The 23,048-nt window shown below is 51.5% G+C and overlaps 1 protein-coding gene across 3 annotated transcripts; it reads right to left on the reverse strand.

Annotated features, from left to right (window-relative positions):
- Positions 1-4,901: 4,901 nt before the first annotated feature.
- LOC117006568 (keratin, type I cytoskeletal 14) lies at positions 4,902-18,611 on the reverse strand. Of its 3 annotated transcripts, XM_033079093.2 has the most exons (9): positions 18,053-18,610; positions 8,783-9,101; positions 7,139-7,221; positions 6,653-6,809; positions 6,244-6,405; positions 6,032-6,157; positions 5,720-5,940; positions 5,348-5,397; positions 4,902-5,160 (listed from the first exon to the last, which is right to left on the reverse strand). In XM_033079093.2, exons 1-9 carry the CDS (start codon positions 18,487-18,489, stop codon positions 5,063-5,065), a joined length of 1,653 nt encoding a protein of 550 aa, XP_032934984.1. In that variant the 5' UTR covers positions 18,490-18,610; the 3' UTR covers positions 4,902-5,062. The 3 variants fall into 3 exon arrangements, with proteins under 3 accessions (XP_032934984.1, XP_032934983.1, XP_032934981.1); XM_033079092.2 differs by lacking the exon at positions 18,053-18,610 and having other exon boundaries at positions 8,783-9,324; XM_033079090.2 differs by lacking the exons at positions 4,902-5,160; positions 5,348-5,397; positions 5,720-5,940; ... (3 more) ...; positions 7,139-7,221; positions 8,783-9,101 and adding exons at positions 13,570-13,854; positions 14,188-14,225; positions 14,664-14,884; ... (2 more) ...; positions 15,906-16,062; positions 16,588-16,670 and having other exon boundaries at positions 17,854-18,611.
- Positions 18,612-23,048: the final 4,437 nt, after the last annotated feature.

Consider the following 23,048-nt stretch of genomic DNA (forward strand, 5'->3'; position numbering starts at 1 on the left):
TTCTTTCTTCCTTCCCTCCCTTCTTGCTTTCTTCCCTCCCTTCTTCCTTCCTTTCCTTCTTTCCTTTTCTAACCTTCTTTCCTTCTTTCTTACCTTTTTTCCTTCTTTCACTCTTCAGACCTTACCAAAGGTGATTAGAATTTCTACAGCTTTTGTAAAGGAGAGCAGTAATTTCAGTCATTATTTTCCTGGAATTGTGTGTTCTTCATGGCAGCTTTTTTCCTTTCCAAAATTCAAAGTTTGGTTGTTTTTTTTTTTTAACCAGCTCTTGCTTTTACATGAGAACAAACCTCAAGCTGTGCCAGCAATCACAGCCCTCATTTCATTAAAGCCATTTTCACTTTGTGATGAGGAGCTCTGCCAATGATGGAATCTCCATGCCTAATGGAAGGTTCTTTCCTGAATTAGCTTTGATTGACTTCCTGGCTGGAGTCTAGAGACGGAAATTTGCTCCCCACATCCTTGCAGGCAGCCGGGGGCGATGCTCTGATGAGCTGTCCTGGGCTGGCTTGGGAGCCCCTCGCAGGCAACGCTGCAGGGAGGAAGAGGAGCAGAGCAATGACAGAGGAGCAGAGCAATGACAGAGGAGCAGAGGAATAACAAGGGACCAGAGCAATGACAGGGGAGCAGAGCAATGACAGGGGAGCAGAGCAATGACAGCACACGAGGATCTCCTGCGGGCATTTCAGGAACAGCAGCGCAGGTCTGACCAGGAAAAATTACTGCGTCGAGTAAATGAGCAGAAGAGCCTCCCCCAGGCGAAGGTGTTGCTCCCAAGTAATGAGCTTTGTAAAAAATAGAAAGGAAGGGATTCTATTTCAGGTTTCTGTCGGCATCCTGGGCTGTGTGAGGGAGAGTGGGGTGGTGCCAGAGGATGGACGTGCTGGAGTTATTCCCAAGAGTGCTCCACAGCAGAATTATCAGACTCAACAGGGCAGTGGAAATGAGGAAGATCAGATTTCACTGGAGATAAATCCTTTGGGTGTATCAGGATATTTTTAAAGCTTAAGATTATTCCTTAGGCTAATGCAGATGAAGTTTAATGTGCCCCCAAGAAGGAGATCCAGCATTTCACGTTACTACAAATACTCCCTGAACCACCAGGTGTTTTCACATCCAGGAGACTTCCTTGGGGACTCAGTGACTCAGACACAGAGTCTGAAACCCCAAAGTCCCTGCTGGTGCCCAGGCACAGGAGGGCCAGGAGAGGAGGAGAGGAGCTGGAGCAGGCACTGCCAGCAGCCTGCCAGGACCCAGCCCGGCCAGGGAGAGGCAGAGGCAGCCCGAGCTCCTCTCTGCTCACTGTCAGCTGAATTTCCATGTTCCACCTATGGAAAATCCTGCTGTTCTCAATTTACAAAATATTTACAAAGTATTTGCTTATCTGGCTGGTGATGTACCTGTCATGCCACTTTCTGTCAGCCTGTTATTGGCTGCACTGATGCTGATCTCCATCTTGCTGGTGACACCAGCTGCTCCAGGGTCTGATCCCAGCTTTGCAAGTCACTCCAGGCAAATCGTTCAGCTCCTCCAAGTCTCAATTTCATGCTTTGTGGGATGGAAACAACAACAACTATCTTCCTCCTCGAGGGCATTGTAAAAACAACTGTCTGAGGAGCACATGGGGCTTTAGAGATTGGAAAGAAGACATTTAATTCAGCATTATTCATTGCCAGTGTTCTTGTTATTTTATATTACTCTTGACACAGGCATATCCCATAGATTTCTCTGTGTCTCCATCATGAAATACTTTTCAAGGACATAGATTGTTTCCATTTTTTGTTTTGTTGTCTATAAAGTTTCACCATCATTCACTGTAATTTCCAGCTGAATCCTGACAAGGCTTTTCTTCTTGTGCTTGCTGCTTGCAGCAAGTCTGAAAAATGCTCTCCAAAACCAATATTTGTCCACCTCTTGGAGAGACAATTTGTCCGTGTTTCACTGACACAAATGTGTGTAGCAAAGAGTAAATAACAAGCAATATATCACCTTATAGTTCTGTGGTATTTTCCTTCTTCAGAGCACTGTAATGTCACACAGAGATCACTTGTGCTGAGCTTGGACTTTGCTCTGGCCTGTGATAACAGGGTTACACTGAGCTGTATGCAGAATTAAAGCCTTTTTCACTGATGCAAATATATGTTGATGAATGTCCCCTGATAAGATCCTCCCAGGGGAACTGAATCCACTGATTACAAACCAGGCTCTTCCATCAGCTCTCCCAGCTCTCCTCAGGATTTCATCCCAGGCTGTCCCTGCTCACAGATGTAAATATCTCAGCATGGAGTGACAGATGCCAGACATGGCTGAGTGTTCTGCTGGATCAGTCTCTCCCCTGTGCCCTTTTGGCTGCAGAAGGGGCCACATCTCTCTGTGCTGCCAGCAGAGCTTGGACTGACATCTCCTTTTAGTAATTTCACGACTATAAGCCGCACCATTTTGACTAAAATTTTGGTCCGAACCCGAAAGTGCGGCTTATAATCAGGTGTGGCTGATATATGGACAAAGAATGAAAAGTTGCTGTTTTAGTTTGGAGGACAGGTGTCTGCTGAGAAAGGTAGGAGCTTCTCTTTGAAATGGAGAATGCAAACCTCCTCCCTCCAAATTATTATAATTTTGAAATCAAGGGGATTTCAGGCAAAGATATGGGAATAGGAATAACAGTTCTGTACTAGGGAAATTAAAATAGAAATACAGCACTACAAAGAACAAACCCCAAACCCTGACACAGTCAGAGTACAACCTGACACCCATCAGTCAGGCAGGGTGTTGGCAGCAGTCCCATCCCATGGTGGCTGCATCCTCCTGCAGTGACAGATGTGGCTCAGTTGGAGCAGTGCTCCTGTACAAGGTGCAGTTTCCCTCCGCAGCTCCAGTGGTGATGTGGAGAAATCCGGTTTTCCTCTGGAGTCCAGTGGAGAAAGGGGTTCCCTTAGTGTCCCAAAACCTCTGTTTTTATTTTGGTAAGAAATGTTGGGCTCTTCCCCCTGGCTGGAGCAACTCCCAGTGGGATGCAGTAATTTTATCAGTCCCACAGTGGGACTCAATGGCCATGAGCAGAAAATGCCTGGCTGGAGGAAGGATGGGTTGTGAAAAGATAAAGAACACTGCCCTGCCTGGTTTATAAACATGGCCATGAACAGGAGATATCCCATGAGATAAAGAACAATGCCCTGCCTGGTTTCAATGCATGGTCCATTAGCAGAATATCTCCCACAGAGATAAGGATCACTGCCCCACCCTCAACAGATGGTGATAGAACAGAAACCTTTTATCACACCCTGTATTGGAACCCAAGACAGTTGCCGACACCCGGACGTGCGGCTTATAATCATGAAATTAGTGTATATTACTATATATTAGTAATATACTTATATCACTTATATTTAATCAGTTGCATTTGTGGTTAGCAGACATCTTTTCTGTATTCATATACTTGGGGCATTCTGCAGACAGTTCAAGACTTAAAAGGTCATTTACAAGTAAATTATAACAACTCTCTTCTGATGGAAAAAAAAAAAAAAGTATATGAGCAGTTTGCTCAGGATTTCCAGCCTGCAGCTTTGCCTGCTGCCAGAGAGTCTGAGACAGCTTGAGGCTCAGGTGCATTTTTCCTTGATCTGGTTTTCATTTTTGAGATAACTCTGTTTTGCTAGGCCTGGAAGACTTTCTCCAAGGAAGGTCTGTCATTCCAGCAAAGGGACAAGCAGAATACAGTCCATGAACTCTGCACTCTGCTGTGTCTTGTTTCCTGCCCTTTTCTGTAATTGCTGAGTGATGATACAGAGAGATATCATCCCACACTTCCTTCTCTGAAAACACCTGGCAGGTTCCCCACTTCTTCGATCTCCTTTCCTCTCCTTTGCCTGTCCTGTCATGCCCAGTGTGACATCATCAGCTCTTTCCAAACCTGCTGGGGCCAGGGAGTGCTCAGTGGGACTGTAATGCCATGGGGAGACTGAGGGAGAATGAATGGACCCCTGTCCACCTAAAGGATGGGCGAGCTGAGCCCCAGCTGCAGGAGCCTCTTGTCCATTGTTGTAAGGGAAGCTGATTTAATACAAACAGTTCCCTCTCCCTTTGGTCTGAACCCCAGGTCTGCATCCTTGATGTATGGGATGGACACAAACTGATACACAGGGCTCCCAATTACCGCAGACTAGAAAGCATAAAGTTGGATCAAAGTGATTCCATCATGCTTTTGGCTCTAAAACAATTTCCTCTCCTCTCTGGCCCTGCTCTCCAGCAGGCAAGTGGGCACAGGCACAGCCAGAACTGCTGCTGCCCAGCTGAGTCACTAATCCTGAGCAGCAGCTCAGCCTCAGGCGTCGTTTCTATCTTGGGTGTTTCAAGGAAGGGTTTTAGCAGTGATCTGTTACACACGACAGTGATAAAAATTATTGCTACTCATCCCTGTGCAGATTAAGCAATGGTTACTTTAGTTCCTCTTAAGAGCAGCCCTGGGGCAGCATAAATAGCCCTGAAAAAAGTTTTTGTGCCTGACAGTGTGGTTTAAAGACAGTCAAAAGAGACAGCAGGCGTGTAGAGATGAGCTTTGCCAACCAGGAGTTGTGTTGAAGCCACCTAAGTTCAGCTTACAGGAGAAAGTGACTTTTTATGATTCCAAGAGTTAGACAACTGAGCTTCAGTTTGTTGGGTTTAATTATCGGTCGCGTGGCACTTTGACCTCAAACCACAGTTTATGTCTTAGCCAGTTCACTCAGCCCTGAGTTCATCAGAAAAAGCTGTCTCTAATTATGTGTGTCCCAGGCAGAACCCCTGTCCCTCCAGGTGGAACCCTCCATTCCCCTCCTCTCCCTGGCTTCTTGTGGTTTCTGAGGACTTTCCCTGGCACGAACACAGACCCCGGAGGCTTTGAGGGATCACATGTCAGACAAGTCTGCAGTTGCACGAGCGAGGAGAAAAAGCTTTATTAAAAGTGTCCAGAGACACCTGCACGGAATGAGGGCAGGAGGAGCAGGTGAAGGAGCGTTCTGGGACACAACCCCACCACACATGGCTTCAGGCACTTGTTGGCTCAGTTTGCTGCTTTCCTGCTGTCCTAGCGGGTGGTGAGTGCCACCTGCTCCCGCGAGGAAACCACCTTCCCATCCTGCACCTCCTCCACGATGGTGCGCACCTGGCGGGAGGATGTCATCACTGCCAAGGAAAGGGGGACAATTACTCACGGCAGGAAGGAAAGAAATTTCTTAAAACATTGTCTGGTATTGCACATTCTTCAAGAGCTGGTGGAAATTCCACAAGGGAGTGGGAAATGCTGCTTTAAAGGACTCTGCTTTGACTGGGAAGGGGAAAGAAGCGGGCAGAGGGGAAGGTGGGCTCTTACCATCTCTGCCGGAGTGTGAGGACATGGCGGAGGAGTACTGGGAGGAGATGCTGCAAAAGAAGCACAAAACCAAAGAGATGTTAGGGACAAACACTGATTGTTGCTGCTACACAGGCTCTGTGTTCAGGCAGGAAAAAACAGAGAAGGCTCATGGAGATAAAAGTGTTGCTCCACTTCACCTCTCCTGAGAGAAGAGGAACCACAGCCCTTTCCAGCAAGGAAAGGCACCCAGTGCAGCATCCCACAGAGCACTGGGCATCCACAGCTGGTATGAACAGAGAAACCAGCCCTGAAAGCTGTGACTGGGCTGAGACATTTTGTATCTATGACCCGTGTGCTCCCACCGCCCTCCGTGCGAAGCCCCTCACGCACTGGGCGTCCTCGCCCTCCAGCAGCCGGCGGTACGTGGCGATCTCCTGCTCCAGGCGGCACTTGACGTCCAGCAGGGCCCTGTACTCGTGGTTCTGGCGCTCCATGTCACAGCGCAGCTCGGCCAGCTGCTCCTCCACGCTGCTGATCAGCATCTGCAGCTGGGCCAGCTGGGTGCCGTAGCGCGCCTCGGTGTCGGCCAGGGTGCCCTCCAGCGCTGCTTTCTGTGGGATGGGCACGGGGATGGGCTCAGCAGGGTGGGCAGGGTGGGCACAGCCCTGCACCCCCGCCCTGCCAGCAGCCCAGCCCTCGTACCGTGCTGAGCTGGGACTGCAGGTCGATCTCCAGGCTCTGGATCGTGCGCCGCAGCTCCGTGATCTCCGTCTTGCCGCTCTGCAGCTGCTCCGTGTTGATGGCCACCTCCCGGTTCAGCTCTTCCGTCTGCAGCGAGGCAAAGCCGTGCCCTCAGAGCCTGGCAGCGGCCACAGCCCCGGCCCCAGCCCTGCTGCTCGCTGCCAGCTCCTCACCTTGCTGAAGAACCACTGCTCGGCGTCCCTGCGGTTCTTCTCGGCCAGGCTCTCGTACTGCTCCCGCATCTCCGCCAGGATCTTGGTGAGGTCGATGCCGGGAGCAGCGTCCATCTCCACGCTGATCTCCCCACCCACCTGCCCGCGCAGGGCCGTCATTTCCTGATGGAAAAAAGAGACACAACACATTAGAGTGACATTGCATCTTCCCATGGTGAGAAATTTCTTATTTGCACCCAGCACAGGAGCCTCACAGACCTCCTGTGGGTCCTGCCTGCAGGGATTATTTCTCTCCCCCTTCCTGCTCAAGCATCTCCTGACAGCCCTCACTGCAGAGACTCCTGTGTGTTTGGCCTGACTGTTGCCCTGGTGCACAAGGAATGTTTGTAGGTCCCAACTCTGTGCTCACCTCCTCGTGGTTCTTCTTCAGATAAGCCAGCTCCTCCTTCAGGTTCTCGATCTGCATCTCCAGGTCAGCTCTGGACAGGGTCAGCTCGTCCAGGACGCGGCGCAGGCCGTTGATGTCGGCCTCGACGCTCAGGCGCAGAGCCTGCTCCGACTCAAACCTGGGGACACACACACAGTTCCATACACCCTCCTGATACAGCATTTTTCTTGTCTTTACCTTCCCCAGCTCAGTGTATTTTTGCCAAGAATCTTTAATTCCTTGTGTGTGCACAGCTCTCACAGTGCAGAAATATCAGTGCTGTTCCCAGAAAGAGATAAACTATTCCAAAATAAATATAATAAAATTATAAAATAAATATAATAAAAAAATAAACTATTCCAAAATGTCCCACTCCAGTGGAGCAACCCCAGGTGCAGAAAAAAAAGCACTTTGAACAGCCAAGCTTTCCCCCTTTGTTCACAAATCCCTCAGAGGCACTGGACTCACTTGGTTCGGAAGTCGTCTGCTGCCAGCCTGGCATTGTCGATCTGCAGGACGATGTTGGCATTTTCAACAGTTGCAGAAAGAATCTGATGGGGGATAAGTAAAAGAGTTTAAAAGTATTTTCAACCACTCTGAGTGATCCCATCCAGGGAAGGACTGGAGCAGCACTGGGCCTCCTGCCCATGGGGCTGGACTTCCATGTGGGCTCTGCAAAGAGGGAGCATCAGCACAGACTCTGCTGGGAACATTGCCATGGGCACGTGGCCCTGCCCAGGTGACACCTCCAGGTGCTCACAGCATACTGAGACCTGGCAGCACTCCAGGCTTTGGGAATGGGAGCAGCCCAGCTAAGAAGGAAAAAAGGGTTGAGGAAGGAAGGAGTGCCTTGTGCCTGCCTCATTTGGCTTTCATAATTACACCTGAGGTGCAAGTATTTGCAATGAGTTATGAAAATTATTAGCCATTTAGTGAGCAGGAATTTCTGTAGCCACGAGCTAATGAAGAGCTCTGGTTCTGCTTCACGGGCTATCCAAGGGATAATCCAGGAATATTGATGTGGTCATTTCCCAGCTCAGGGGAGAGAGGGAGGGAAGGATCTGCCTTCCCCTGGATCAGGAGTGGTTTTCTGTGAGACTCAGCACTTCATCACTCAAATCCAGAGACAGCTCCTGCCTCCAGATGTTCCTGTGCTCCATCAGAGCGCACCAACATGCTGGAATCTGCAGACAACGTTCCTGCATCAAGGCAAGCCCTTTCCCCTAGGGTGAAGCCCAAGAAATTTTAGGAATGTGATTTTCCCCCAGGGGCTGACCCTGCCCCATTTCCCAGGAATTTACTCTCACAGACCAGGTATGTCATTGCTCAACACCCCAGCCCACACCTCATTCCCTCACTTGGGATGAGTGATAAGGGCTGGGTGGGCAAGCAATGGCAGGGCAGGGAGGGATGGGCAGATTCCGGCAGATTTTGGCCGAAGGAATCATCCAGGAAGCTGCTAAGAACAAAGTAATTACCTTGGCCAGTATTTCATCTGCTGTATTTTAGAGCAGGGCACACACCAGATTTCAGCACCTACCACAGCCCAATGTGTTCCAACCCTGGATTGGACTCGTGTCTGTGTCTGCAACTCCCAAAGAAAACCATCCCATAGGAGTTTCTTAGTTTCTTTCTATTTTAACCTCTACCTTTAGCCTCCTCAAAGGGTATAGAAAAAAAATCTGTTTGTAGGATATTTGTGAGAACAACTATTCCTCTCCATCTGCATATCACTCAACAGTGAACAGGGCCAGGAGATAACAAGTCCCTGCCTGCTGAGAGCTCCATCAGGAGCCTAACAGGGAGCAGCCATGGGGCAGGAGCAGTAAGGAAGGCAGGAGGTGACAGTGTGGCAGCAAGTAGCATCAAGTAACCTGAATCACTATCTGACTCCTTTCCTGCCCCATCTTTCTCCCTACATTGGAATAGTGAACAGAAACCCCAATCTGGTGCCTGCTGTTCACAGTGACTGTTATTCCAAAGCTCAGGTTGTCATTTCAGACTAATTACCTGCTGTTTGATAAGCCTCTTCCCTCCAGCTGTTAAGAACAAGAGCATCTCTTTACAAGTGACTCTGATGAAGATGTCACTGCGTTAATCCCAGCATCCTACCTTGTTCCTGAGCTCCTCGATGGTCCTGTAGTAGGGGCTGTAGTCACGGTCAGGACCTGGCGCCTGCTTCTTGTACCACTCCCTGATCTTCACCTCCAGGTCGGTGTTGGCCTCCTCCAGGGCTCGCACCTTGTCCAGGTAGGTGGCCAGGCGGTCGTTGAGGTTCTGCATGGTCTCCTTCTCCCCGGCCGGCAGGATGCCATCTCCTCCTCCAAATCCTCCAAATCCTCCTCCAAATCCTCCTACAAATCCCCCTCCAAAGCCCCCTCCGAGGGCCCCTCCTGCGCTGCTGCAGAAGCCGCCCCCGAAGGCGCTGCCGAGCCCCGAGACCGTGCGGGAGGAGACGGAGAAGCTGCCGGAGCCCCCGTGCACGCTGGGGGCCCGGTAACCTCCTGGGCCGAGCCGCACGGAGGAGAGCCGGCTGGAGCCTCCCCCCAGGCTGCCGAAGCCCTTGAGGGAGGTGGAGGAGGAGAATTGCCGGACAGTGGTGCTCATGCTGGAGGCTGGAGGTGCGAGGAGAAACAGCGCAGCAGCAGCGAGTGCTCGCTCCCCTCCCTCGGGGATCTTTATAGCCCGGCCAGGAGGCGTTGCCACCCTTTTTTTTTTTTTTTTTCTTTGCATTCCCGACGATTTTCATCACTCATCATATCTGAGCCAACTTCCAGAATCGTCATTTTTTGCCTTTGTTCTATTCATGCTTTTTGTCGTATTCCAGTAGAACTTTTTCTCTTACAAAGGGCGTCTTTATGCTTCTTCCGTTTCCAAGTAAATTGTCAGGTGTGATTAAAAGGAGGAGGCTCCTTGCTCAGGGCTATGATTTAATTCCCTCTGCACTGTGTGCTTTGAAACAGAGCGGTGCAGGCAGCATTTGAGGGAGCAGCTCAGCATCTCTTTTACTGTCACTTTTTGTCCCAAATGCAGTTTTCTGTCCCTGCTAGGGCTGCACACACTCACCTGCAGGGACAGCAGCCGTGTTGTGAGGCCCTGAATGCACCTCCAAAGCCCCGTGAGTTCAATGGTGCTGGAAGGAACTTGGCTCCCAATCCTGGAAATACAAGTCCGCTCTTTTATCCGCAGGGAGAGGGATGATCAGCAGTGAAAAAGCAATGAAAAGAGAATTTGTGCTCCAGGGCTCCCTGGATTCTTCAGAGACCACCCAAGAGTGGGGGACTGTGGATGGGTGATAGGTTTGTGTTCTTTGTGAATGAGCACTAGCAAACCATCCCAAAAGGATCATAGAACTTACGAGATCTCCAGGAAAAATGTGGGATAGCATAAAGTAGATGAAGGACATAAGGAAAAATCTCCTGGTGTGTAAGCCCTGTGAAGAGGAGCACAAAGGTGGCAGGAGCACAGCTCAGCAGGTGATGCCAGTGATATTTTCTGTGATGGACAATTCTGTCAGTTGTGACCAGGCAGGACAGCTTCACTGGGAGTTTGGAGTTTATGGCTCCCACATAAAGGGAGATCAAGAGACACAGCAGCTGTCTCTGGCAAGCAAACAGGCTGCAGAAAGGAGCACAGTGACGTGGTCAGGCCCTGCTGTCACCTGTCCTGCTGACCCCCAGCACAGCAGAACCCACCAATCCCAGTGTCCCTGGCTGGTGGTGCAGGGTGTGGAGGGGAAGGGATTGCTCATGTGTGCTCATGGATTGCTGGGCTGTCTCCACAGACAGGCCCCAACAGCCCCTTCCCAACAGCCAAGTTCTTCCTTAGATCAGCTGCCAAAGGAGGGGAGAAAGGGAATGGAAAGAAGAACAAAGGTGCATAGCTGAGGAGCTCAAAGGGCACAACTCCCTCCCCTCCATCTGCAGAAAGCTGGAGACAGTACAGGAGTGGGATGATTTTGGAATATCAGGAGTTGGCTGCTATGGAGAGGTGATTCCCTATCTTCCCATTTGCCACTGGTGCATGGAGACAAGTCTGTGCAACTTGGAGAGCTGGAGGATCGGAGTCTGTGCCGGCTCTGGCCTCTGTGTCTCTCGGAGTCAGCGTGTTCAGGTCGTGTGAGCGCCGGGCACGGGGCCAGGGGACACCCACTCGCTGCTGGTCCTGCCCAGGTGCAGATGGAAAAGGCGCAGCAGGCGGGGGCGGCCGGGACGTGTCACTCCCAGGAATGTGCTTCGTCCCCATCTTCACGTCCTCACCTTCGCCCGGGCAATGCTGTGGTTTGTCCTCTCTGATTGCAGCGCTGATGTGGGGAAAGGGGAAAAAAAACCTGATACAGAGCCCCTGTGAAAATCCAAACGCTGAGCCTTGCCCCAGCAAAGCCGCTCAGAGTGGCACAGGTGTCACACTGTCGCATCACCAAATGTGTCACAGGTGATTCACGGCTCTTCCCGTATGGGGAATTGCCTTTTCTTTCATCTTTTGTTTGCCACTGAACTGCTATGTCATAAAAACACACATTGCTCAGAATATCTGTGATACTTGGGTAATGCCACAGGGCAGCAATTAAAATCATGAGCATTAATTAAGACTTAAAACTGAATTAACCACTCAAGGATGTTATTTCCATGACCTCCCATTGAACACGACCACAGGGACTGCATGTTGTTTCTATCACACCCTTTGAAGTAAAAGGCTGAGTATTAAACCAGATCCTGCCTCTGTTTCGGAGCACGTGCACACTGTGAGCCCATTTTTAATATATTTCAAAATCAGAATTCCGGTTCTACAGTGTAACAGCAGCTTCATGGTAGCACCATTGTGTTTGAACATACAATTCAGTCTTACTTTGGGGGAAAATGGAGGGGAAGTTCTGCCTCCAAAATTACACATCACCAAATGCAGATTCTACCTGGATAAAACCACTTCCCTCTTTTTATGTGTTTATAAAGTTTGCCTTGGAATCAAATTATCATAGAAAATTCCCTAAAATGAGCTGAAAACCACACATTAATGTCTGTTTCTAAAGTGGTCTTTTCTGTCAGAGGAATTCAGTGTGGCCTGAGAAGTCAAACCATCTTTCTGGACTAAATTCCCGCTTTCTGAGACCTGCCTCGAGCTGCTGCTGCCTGTCAGCGTGAGCCACCCCTGCAGCTCCCTCCTCAGTGGGGTTTCCTAAGGTCAGGGATAATTATTTATGCTCAAGGCAGGAGAAAATTCACATCTGTTTTCCACACCTCCCTCACACTGTGCAGTTGCAGGAGTAATTAAAGCCAGGGATTTCATTAGCAAAGTGTTATTTGTTGTTTCTATAGGAACACAGGTGTGCCCAGACTTACAGGAGGAAAATATAAAGCAAGGGTGAATTCCAGCAAGGCACCTCAGCATCCCAGCAGTAGATATTGCAAGGACAAGGCATGGCAGGGGCCTGGGAGGAGCTGCAGGAGGTGTTGGTGGTCCCTGCACCACCCTAAGAGGTGACCTGGAATGGGGTGTGGCCGTGCAAGCTGTGTCTGTCCCGACCCTTCTAAGATATCTGATCTTGAGTGGTTCAACCCTGTCTTTATCCAGCCCTGGGACATGAATTCCCCCAGGAAGAATCCCTGGGTTGCTCGGAGCTCCCTCCTCAAGGCTGCGGGAGTGGAGGGAGCAGAGTCTGCAGGAGCTGGGGCTGGAAATGCCTCGGGTTGGGAATTGTGCTGCTGCTGACCCGGGGATCATCCATCTCCCGACCCTACAGATGAGCTCACTGATCATTAAACTTCAAACCAGAACCGTGTCTGGGCGCTGGGGGTGCTCAGGGCAGCCAATGCCCCACGAGGGTCACGGGGGTCTGCTCCGAGGGGACAGTGGGGACAGAGCCATGGAGATGGGCAGGGGGACAGAGCCATGGAGATGGGCAGGGGGAAAACAGAGCCCACAGCACTGGGCAATGGGGACAAACCCCACAGCACTGGGCAGAGCTGCAGGGCAGGGGCATGGGGGGCCTCCAAACTGTGGAATCCTCCCAACCTGGCTGCAAGGCAGATGATGCACTGCAGGCATCATTCCAGTGTTTGGGGGAAAATAAAGAATTCTCTCTTATCTCCTCCTAAATTCCAGGCAGGTTTCTGGAGAAGGGTCGTAAAGCTGTGTGGCCGGCTCTGCTCTCACTCTCAATAAATCGTGTTGCTCTGATTCATTTCATTGAGTTAGAAGTTGGATTTATGAAGTAGTAAATGTGTCAGAATGCAGCCAAGAATGTGTCTGAACTGGCTTTCCAGGAACGCCGGGCCAGCTGACAGCAGTGGGAACTGCTGTGTCAGGAGCAGCCACCGGCAGCCGGGGAGTGCTGCGAGAGCTCCCAGAAGAATTTTAATCCTTCTGCTTGCACAGCCCATCCCCTCCTCTTCCCATCACTGTTCTCCTCACCCTTCAGTGGTGTCTTTGGAAGCAGGAATCAAACTGAGCTGAGTTTGCCTGTCTGGAGGGACAGCAACCTGTGGATCCCTGTCCTGCCTGCAGCTTCAGACCATTTCACCCCAAATCTTGGGATCCAGAATGGGGAGCAGCTGCTGGAGCAGAGCTGGGGTGTGGCATTTGCAGGGTCCTGTCTGCATCACTTGGGCTTTGTTCACTTTCTTGGCCTCACCGGGTTCAAGCTTCAGCACTGCTGAATGTCCAATGTGAGAACTGCAGGGATTCTCGGAGTCTTCACCTCCCACCACCCGTGGGATCAGCTCCTTTCTGGACTCCCCCCTCTCCCCTGAAGCCCCCAGGTCTCAGGAGTTACAGAGGTGTGGATGTCAGGCCCCACCATCGGGGTACCAAGGATGGAGGATGCTGCTCCTTCCAGGGAGGAGCTTTGTCCCACAGCTGCAGGGATGGGACAGCCCAAGAGCATCGAGACCAGACCTTGGTTTGCAGGACAAAGAGAAGCTTTATTTGATTTCAGTGTGTGGCACAGAGCTGAGAGGAGGGTGAGAGAGGGCAAGGAGGGGGGTGAGAGTGGGAGAAGGTGCTTTTGATGATCCACATGGCAAGAACACGACAGCTGGGATCTGCTTTGCTGTGCTGGGCGAGGTTTGCAGCAGGAAAGGCAGTGCCTCAGTGGGCAGCCTGGGTGATCTGCTCCCGGGAGGAAATCACCTTCCCGTCCTGCACCTCCTCGAAGATGGTGCGGATCTGGCGGGTGGTGACTGGTCCTGCAACGGAGAGAGAATGAACCTTCATTTCCAGGGCAGCAAGGAGGAAATGTCTTAAAGATCTTTGTCTTAGAGATTTGTTACTGCAATCATCATGTCAGAAACCTAATACACCACCAGATTCAGTCTGTTCAGATCATTTCTGACACGTGTTTTGGTATATCATAATGTTTGTTATATAATTAGTTCATAAAATTTGATATATCAGTTCAAATTTTGGTAATATAATAGAAGAGTTACTGTAATAGAAGACAAAAGGAGTCTGTGCTAAGAAGGTGGGTGAGGGTTTGAGAGCTGTGTATGATCAGAGCTTCAGCCAAGACCTGTTCTTACCTTCTTTCACAGGCTGTGAGATGTAGTGGGAAGACATGCTGTGGGAGGAAAACAAGGAAAAGGTGGTGAGAAACAGGAAAAAAGTGAGTAATCTCCAAGAAAAAATACCATTATTTAAACCCTGCCTTTACTTGTTGTACCAATACATGATTAAAATGCTTCTGGAAACTGCAGCATCCCAACTGAAGGAAGGAGGTGGTAAGGATGGGTGTGTGACACAGGGATTCAGACAGTGCAGCGCCCACCCCAGCTGCAAGAAGCTGCACCTGCTCCTGGCCAGGACCACACAGACATGGAAGAACGGGAGGTGGAACCCAGGGATGCTGCAGGGCTGTTACAACCACTGAGCAACTGTGGACTGGTGGGACTGAAAAGGGAGACCCTTTCATGCAATGGGTTGGGGAATGGGCTGAGGGAACCCTCTGGGGATGCAGGTGGTTCATTTTCTGTTTCCTTTCCCGTGACCCCTCACGCACTGGGCGTCCTCGCCCTCCAGCAGCCGGCGGTACGTGGCGATCTCCTGCTCCAGGCGGCACTTGACGTCCAGCAGGGCCCTGTACTCGTGGTTCTGGCGCTCCATGTCACAGCGCAGCTCGGCCAGCTGCTCCTCCACGCTGCTGATCAGCATCTGCAGCTGGGCCAGCTGGGTGCCGTAGCGCGCCTCGGTGTCGGCCAGGGTGCCCTCCAGCGCTGCTTTCTGTGGGATGGGCACGGGGATGGGCTCAGCAGGGTGGGCACAGCCCCGCACCCCCGCCCTGCCAGCAGCCCAGCCCTCGTACCGTGCTGAGCTGGGACTGCAGGTCGATCTCCAGGCTCTGGATCGTGCGCCGCAGCTCCGTGATCTCCGTCTTGCCGCTCTGCAGCTGCTCCGTGTTGATGGCCACCTCCCGGTTCAGCTCTTCCGTCTGCAGCGAGGCAAAGCCGTGCCCTCAGAGCCTGGCAGCGGCCACAGCCCCGGCCCCAGCCCTGCTGCTCGCTGCCAGCTCCTCACCTTGCTGAAGAACCACTGCTCGGCGTCCCTGCGGTTCTTCTCGGCCAGGCTCTCGTACTGCTCCCGCATCTCCGCCAGGATCTTGGTGAGGTCGATGCCGGGAGCAGCGTCCATCTCCACGCTGATCTCCCCACCCACCTGCCCGCGCAGGGCCGTCATTTCCTGGTGGAAAAAGGAAACACATCTTCATGCAATCCAAGAACCAGCAGATAAAATGTTACTCTTGAGACTGAGTTCTTCAGGGAAGCGAGCGTTTGGGGGGCTGATCAAAAGGGAGAAAATTGCGGTATTTGCTCCATGAGCAGAAATAAAATCATTTAAATTCTTGAGAAATCTCCAGGGGACTTAATTCTGCAGAGAATAAAGCAGAGCCTGTATCTGGTTCATTTCTCAGGGAACAGAACTTCCCAGCCAGAACTGTGAGGGTTGTTAATAAACCTCCAATAGCCACAGTGGATATTACTGATACGACAACTGTGAGGGTTGTTAATAAACCTCTAACAGCCACAGTGGATATTACTGATGTGGCAAGTGGTCAGTGGGAGTTCCACGGGCTCCAGGGAGGATGTGCTGCTGTCCTGAGTGCATCCCCTCTGCTGCCTCACCAGCACTTCTCACCTCCAGTTCTCACCCAGCAGTTCAGAACTCAGCACAGCCTTAAAGGCTGGATCAGAACTCAAATCTCAGAGCCCAGGGCGGCCTTCTTAGAGCCCAACTCAGTGCTCACCTCCTCGTGGTTCTTCTTCAGATAAGCCAGCTCCTCCTTCAGGTTCTCGATCTGCATCTCCAGGTCAGCTCTGGACAGGGTCAGCTCGTCCAGGACGCGGCGCAGGCCGTTGATGTCGGCCTCGACGCTCAGGCGCAGAGCCTGCTCCGACTCAAACCTGGGGACACAAACACTCAGCAAAGCTGCACGAGCTCCTGCCAGCTGGGCACACAGCACCTGGCTTGGCTGTTTGCTGCCTCCACACTGCTGCTGGAATTGTGGCAATACCACATGGCCCCACTGAGAACTTTCCTAGGGGGAATGTTGAGGAAAGTGGGGGGAAAACTGATGGAAAAGTGTCCACCTGAGTCCATAATTCACCCTGCTCCTGACACCTCCAGGCCTTGGTGCTCTCAGGAGCTGCACACAGAGGGCACAGCAAGGCACAGGGCAAAGTCTCTGCACAGGAGAGGCAGTGCCAGAGATAAACAAGCAACAGGAATAAAATAGTGGTTTTGGGTGGAAACAACACAATCTCATGGTGCCTGTAAGACTGAGATAACCATCTGCTTTGGAAATTGCACCCTTGTTTTGAAGGCTTTGCTTCCACAATGCCTTTCTGTGGTTTGAATGGGATTTTCTCCTCATTTCATCAAACTTTCCTGCACACTTTGCTCCATGTTTTCCAGAAAATGTGTCTTACTTGGTCCTGAAGTCATCTGCGGTCAGCCTGGCATTGTCAATCTGCAGCAGGAGGTTGGAATTGTCAACTGTGGCCACCAACACCTGGGCAGTGAAAGATAAAGAGTGTCAGGAATTCCTCCTGGCTGAGTGTTGAGGCAGGAACAGCACTTTTGGGGAATTTTGACATTTCCTTAGCACAAGTATGTTTGGAATCAGGACAAGTGAGATGCAGCTGAGACTGACTGTGGGAAGGGCTGGTTGCTCCATGACCTCCCTATCAAAAAATCCATCAGTGTGTGTTTCAAAAGGCAGAGTGAGGCCACATAAGATGGGTGAGATGTGATGGTGGCCTTTGTTCCTATCCTTGAGGGCAGGTGCTGTTTGTGGAAGGGTCAGAGGGACCAGTGGGCTGTCTGTTCTTGGCACACCTTGTTCTGGGATGTATTTAATTTGTTGGCAGCAGAAATGGAGCAAAAGGCAGCGAGCAGGTGCCTACAGATTCTGATTTTCATATTACCAAAGCAGGAGCAAATAACCCACACTGGGAGGAGATTCAAGTCAGAGTTCAGAATTCTGTGGAGGAGAGGAGGGGAAAATGAGCTCCCTGCATCCTTTGCCAGCACTCCTGCAGCTCCAGCTGTCCACAGCTTCTGGAATTGCTGGGAGGCAATTCATACATGGGAAGTAACAGAGAACAATGTAAACTCAAACAATTCCTCAAAATTGTGTTCTGGGACTCAAATCAAATGGAGAGGGATCCCCACCAGCTTGGGCAGGGGGCTTTGTGCCAATTCCAGCCCTGGGGCAGCAATTGCCAAAAGAAGCAAAAAAGTCATTATTGGTCAGTTCCATCTTTTTCTCTTTATCATCTGAATCTCCACAACAGGAGGAGCTGAAACAAGTTGGCAAATTCTTAGCCTGAATGTTTCCAAACATGACATCAGAGCTTCACAGTTCGCCCACAGCTGCAAATTTCCCCGCACCTTAATTTTAAACTCCCAAGAACGCACATGATCAGTGCAGACTTGTCTGTTTTCTTCATTTTTGTGTTACATCCTCCTAGCTCTGTTCCTGCCAGTGGAAGCTGCCACTTGTCCCACTCAGGAGGATGTAACCAAAACCTGACATTGAGACATCTCTAATTTCCAGCCGGGCACTTCCACACATGCCACTGGGACACTTTTTACGACATAATTAGTGCTGACTAATTACAGAGGTAACAGTCATTGTTCCTGCTTCCACTCTGACACACACCATCCATCCCACATTAATCCCAGCATCCTACCTTGTTCCTGAGCTCCTCGATGGTCCTGTAGTAGGGGCTGTAGTCACGGTCAGGACCTGGCGCCTGCTTCTTGTACCACTCCCTGATCTTCACCTCCAGGTCGGTGTTGGCCTCCTCCAGGGCTCGCACCTTGTCCAGGTAGGTGGCCAGGCGGTCGTTGAGGTTCTGCATGGTCTCCTTCTCCCCGGCCGGCAGGATGCCATCTCCTCCTCCAAATCCTCCAAATCCCCCTCCAAATCCCCCTCCAAAGCCCCCTCCGAGGGCCCCTCCTGCGCTGCTGCAGAAGCCGCCCCCGAAGGCGCTGCCGAGCCCCGAGACCGTGCGGGAGGAGACGGAGAAGCTGCCGGAGCCCCCGTGCACGCTGGGGGCCCGGTAACCTCCTGGGCCGAGCCGCACGGAGGAGAGCCGGCTGGAGCCTCCCCCCAGGCTGCCGAAGCCCTTGAGGGAGGTGGAGGAGGAGAATTGCCGGACAGTGGTGCTCATGCTGGAGGCTGGAGGTGCGAGGAGAGGCAGCGCAGCAGCAGCAGCAGCGAGTGCTCGCTCCCCTCCTTCGGGGATCTTTATAGCCCGGCCAGGAGGCGTTGCCGGCGCCTTTCGACACCCCTGACAGCCAGAGCCAAATTCCAGAATCATCATTTTCCTCTCCTTGATTTCACATCTTTTGTCACATCCCACCAGCAGCACCGCGGCTCACACGGGACCTTGTTCCATTCCCTGATCCAGGTCCCTGCTCAGGGATGTGTTTTGGCATTCCCAGCGTCTGTTCCAGCTCCACCCGCTGCTCCCTCATGAAATAACACAACTGAATCCTCTGCCGTCCGCCAAGTCACCCACAAGTATCACTGCAAAAATCTACAAATCTATTTATTTGCTTTTTTAAGGAGCCTAAAGCCAAGGAAAGCTGCTGACTTAAGAGCTCTGAGCATCCAAAATCTTCATATGGGCCAAGCCAAAGGCAGATGGAAACTCTCCTGTCTGGACCTTTATCACAGGACAAGCACAGACCTGGCAGGATTTGTGTACTGATACAGGATTTGGCAGAAAGCTTACAGCTCAAAAGAGAATAAACTCCAGCAATTTCTGCTTATGTACCAGCCTGGGCTGAATCTCCTTACAGAGACTGGAAAGTCCCTACAGTGGTGGGGTTTCAGTTGGTTTAAAGGGTAGATGAGTAATGTTTCCCAGCAATACCTGCCTTGCTCTATCACCTTGCCCAAATCCCACAGAAACTGCCTGTGTCTTCTAAAAAATGCATAGAAGCTAAAAAATCCTGTACCACAATTTCCACTCTCTCTACACTGAGGTGTGTTTTAATGCTTAAACATTCTAAATCAGAGGAGAGGGACTGAAACTCTATCAGACACCCACAACCAGGGCACAATATTTGCAATTGCTGATAGGAAGAGAAGGATCAATCCTTATCAATGGGAAGAGTGTGATGAGTCTTTATCAATGGGGAGAGTAGGATAAATCCTTATCAGTAGGAAGAGTATGATCAATCCTTATCAGTGTTTGTGCTAGAGGCTTTTTCCTACAGATTTGCAGCTGAAGACAGCAATGCCAATGGGAACTCAGCAGGACCAGCATCACCTCTATCAAAAGTGCAGATGGGCCAAGCACTGGGGGTGAGGACCCTGCAAATACAGATTTGACCACACCAGTACAGAGGGGAGGGACAGTGCTGGCCACACCTGCCCTGGGCTGCTGAAGGGCTGAGGAGAATGATTACAGGAACATAACTGGACAGGTATTGGCATGAAAAAAGCAGCAAAGAAGCAGGAAATGTGGCACTGCAGTGTTTTATTCTTTCTTGGGAAAAAAAGCCCTTCACTGATGTGACGCCAGCTCTTCTTTAGCACAGTGGAAAATCGCACACCCAGCCCGGCCTGCCAGGCTCCAGCCATGGCATTCTCAATAAAAGAAGTTATTTTTGCTTTTTGCAGAGGTGCCTGTGAGGTAGTGAAGGAGTTATAGGGATTAGGAACCCTTTTGTGTTTTCCCTCCCGTTGTGATCTCCTTCCTTCCCAGCCCCCTCCGGCTATTTTCACATTATAATGAATGCACTAACTGATTTTGGAGGTGCTCAGATGTTCCCAGAGCCTCACCCTCGGTAATTCATGGTGCCTCCTTTCTTTCATGTTCCCCGAAGGACTCAATAACATCAAGGCTTTATCTTCCTCCTGTTAGATCTCTGGACTTCACAGCAGTCACGCTCCCTTCAGCAGCTCCAGGAGCGTGGGGTGACTTTATGGGCAGCCACCAAGGAAACAGCTTCACAAGACTCTGGATTCTCTTGTTTGAGGGCTCTGCTCTGTGGGCAGCACTGCCTCACACCCATGGGCTTCAGATTTGGAATTTTTGCCCCCCAAGCTGCAAAAACTGGGATTTTGGAATGCACACATTCCCCATTCCTCAGAGAGCTGGGGAAGGAGGGGACCTGGGCACAACCCAGCACTGGCAAGGTGAGTGAGCAGAGGACTGAGCTCAGCTCCCAGCCCCATCCTGGGACAACCTGACAGGACAAAGACCAAAATTCCTGGCCTGTTTCCCTCTGCAGTGGGGGGTACAGGATTACCCAAGAGCCGTCGTGTGAGAGCTGTGCATCCCGGGCCACCCCTGCTCCCAGCTCTTGCAAATGCACTCACTTTGCTCCTGTTTGCTCCAGCAAACACCCTCCTGCTCCAGGCAATTCCTATGTTGGCCCTGAGCCTCTCACATGGGTTAAAACCTGTGCTGTGAGGTCTGATCCCCCCTCAGGTCACCCTCACATTTTAGGCCAAGTTGTAAGTCAGCCTGAATGTGACAGCTGCCCTAAGACAGGCAAAGTCTTTCCACAGCCCACAGGTGAGGGACACCTGGCCTTACAGCTTTTCCTTCTGTATTATCACAACCTCAGCACAGATTTCAGTTCTTTTACCACGTGTGGCAGATGTCAGACAGACAAGCTGGAGTTTGTCCTGCAATATCAGCTTTTCCCTGATCTTTTCTGACCAATTCTCTCAGGTCAGCTGCTGCCCTGACTGATCTCCTGAACAACAATCCCACACCAGCCCCGCTCTGACATCAGGAACCCTCAGCTCCCCTGCACTCACTGATGGGACATCAGGATACAGAGGAGCAGAACTGCTTCAGCTATTTCATGTTACCAAAAGAATTCAATCTCCCAGGCTTTGCTGAAGCACTCACCCACAACAAATTCCCTTGAGATAAAAGAAAAAAAGAACACATCGTAATGCTCGGGAGATGGTATCAGAGTCTGTTCCAGCAAGAAGCACGCCAGAGATGCTATCTCTGCAGCAGGAGCAAAGAACTGAACTCCTTGGTTTGCACAGGAGGGGATTCCTGTTGGGGTGACCACGCTGCCCACACAGTGCCCAGAGTGGGGAGGGCTGGCACGAAACAGCCACGGTCAGTGCGTTACAATTGCCTCAAACAATAACTCCTAATTGTGCTTTTAATGTCATGAATAACAGCTAATTAGGAGTCATTGCTTTTCCCCTGTGGGCCAGCTTCTCCTGAGTGCCTTCCACAGCAATTCCCAGCCCAGGCCTGGGAAAGGTGGCTCCTGTGTGTGAGGAATGGCAGGCACAGGACGGGTTTGCTCTGTAAAAATAGGTAACAAATATATCGAGGTGTGGAGTGACAGATGATGTCTTTGTTTCTATCTCAGCTGTCGATTCTTCACCATGTGCCAGGACGTGTCCTGACGGCCCCCCCACATTATCTGGAAAAAGCCATCCCAGATCCTATTACCATGAAAGGAAACTCGTGTGGTTGTGTGTGCAGTGGAAACTCCCTCTGGGCAGCCCAGGGCACGTTGCCATCAGCCAGCGAGCCAAACCTCGGCTGCCCCAGCTGCAGGGTGGGGGTGATGCCATCCCGTTTAATCCCCTCCTGCCCCCACCATGGACAGCACAGCCTGGGCCAGCACTGCAGAGGGGAGGAGGTGTCAAGGGAGGCAGCCAGGCCAAGGGAAGGACAAGGGGAGTGGCTCTGTATTGGCCCTCTCCAGGCTCCAAACTGGAGCAGTGATGCCAGACATTGCTGTGCCAGGGGGGCCTTCCAGCTGTCCCATTGGCAGCCCCATACCAGGGCCACTCTGGGCTAATGACAATCTCCTCTCCTCTCTCCCTCTCCTCTCCTCTCCCTCTCCCTCTCCCTCTCCCTCTCCTCTCCTCCTGTGAATGTGGAACAGGGTGATGTTTCTCCACTTCGCCCAGGTCCTGAGTTGTTTGCAGAGCATCAGCTGAGGTCCTGGTCCTGTGTCATTGATGGTTCAAGAGCCACCTCCCCCAGTGAGGGCCATGCTGGGGCACAGAGCTGCTCCCCAGCAGAGACCCCTCTGCCTGTTTTGGCACAGCCTGTGCCAAGGAGATCCCCTCAAGGAGAGATTGCCAAGGAATCAGCACTGCTGACACAGCCAGTCCATAGCTCCACTCTCATCCACATGGCCAGGCAGTGTGGGGCAATTGGGTTCTCTCTGTGCATTCAGGGATCATGGGCCCATCTGGCAGAAATGGTCTCTCCTCAATTGTTGAAGCTTTCCCCCCCCAGTCCCACTGTTGATCCTCATGGACCCAGGCACTGTGACAGCCCTGTGCACTGCCAGCCCACCCCAGGCTGAGCACGGGCTCTCTGCTGCCACATCTGAGCAGGGAACAAATACTGAACAAACTGTGATCACACCAGTCCTGTCTCAAGGCTGGCTCAGCCCTCCTGCCTCTGCCTGGGGATGAGGGACTCATTCCAAGCTCAGCACTGAGCAGTTTGGCTCCCTGCAGCCATCTCCAGTGACGTCCTAACTCATGCAAGTGACAGTGTGCAGAGCCACAGACCAGATTTGGGATTCCCTTGTCCACAGCCCAAGGGACAAGCTGCTCCTTGGGACCAAGGCTCTCCCTGTGAACCTCCTTGAGCTGCAGTCAGAGCTGTGACCAGAGTCACTCTGGCAGGCAGAAGGACGGATGGACACACCTCAGGGCTTGTTTTACCCAGACAGAAGAATATTTTTATGTCTGAGCAGAGCCGAAGTCCCAAGCCACCAGGAATTGCTTCAGCTCTGTCTCCATGACAAACTCCAACCTTTGGAGTTTCCCACGTTAGTTTTTCAGCATCTGTCTTCCAGGCAGCAGCTCTTGCATTTTCTCATGTCTCATTCTTCAGTGTGGCAATAGGATCACACCCTGTCTGCTCAT

Source organism: Catharus ustulatus, chromosome 23 (assembly GCF_009819885.2).
Source record: "Catharus ustulatus isolate bCatUst1 chromosome 23, bCatUst1.pri.v2, whole genome shotgun sequence".
Taxonomy (NCBI): Eukaryota; Metazoa; Chordata; class Aves; order Passeriformes; family Turdidae; genus Catharus; species Catharus ustulatus.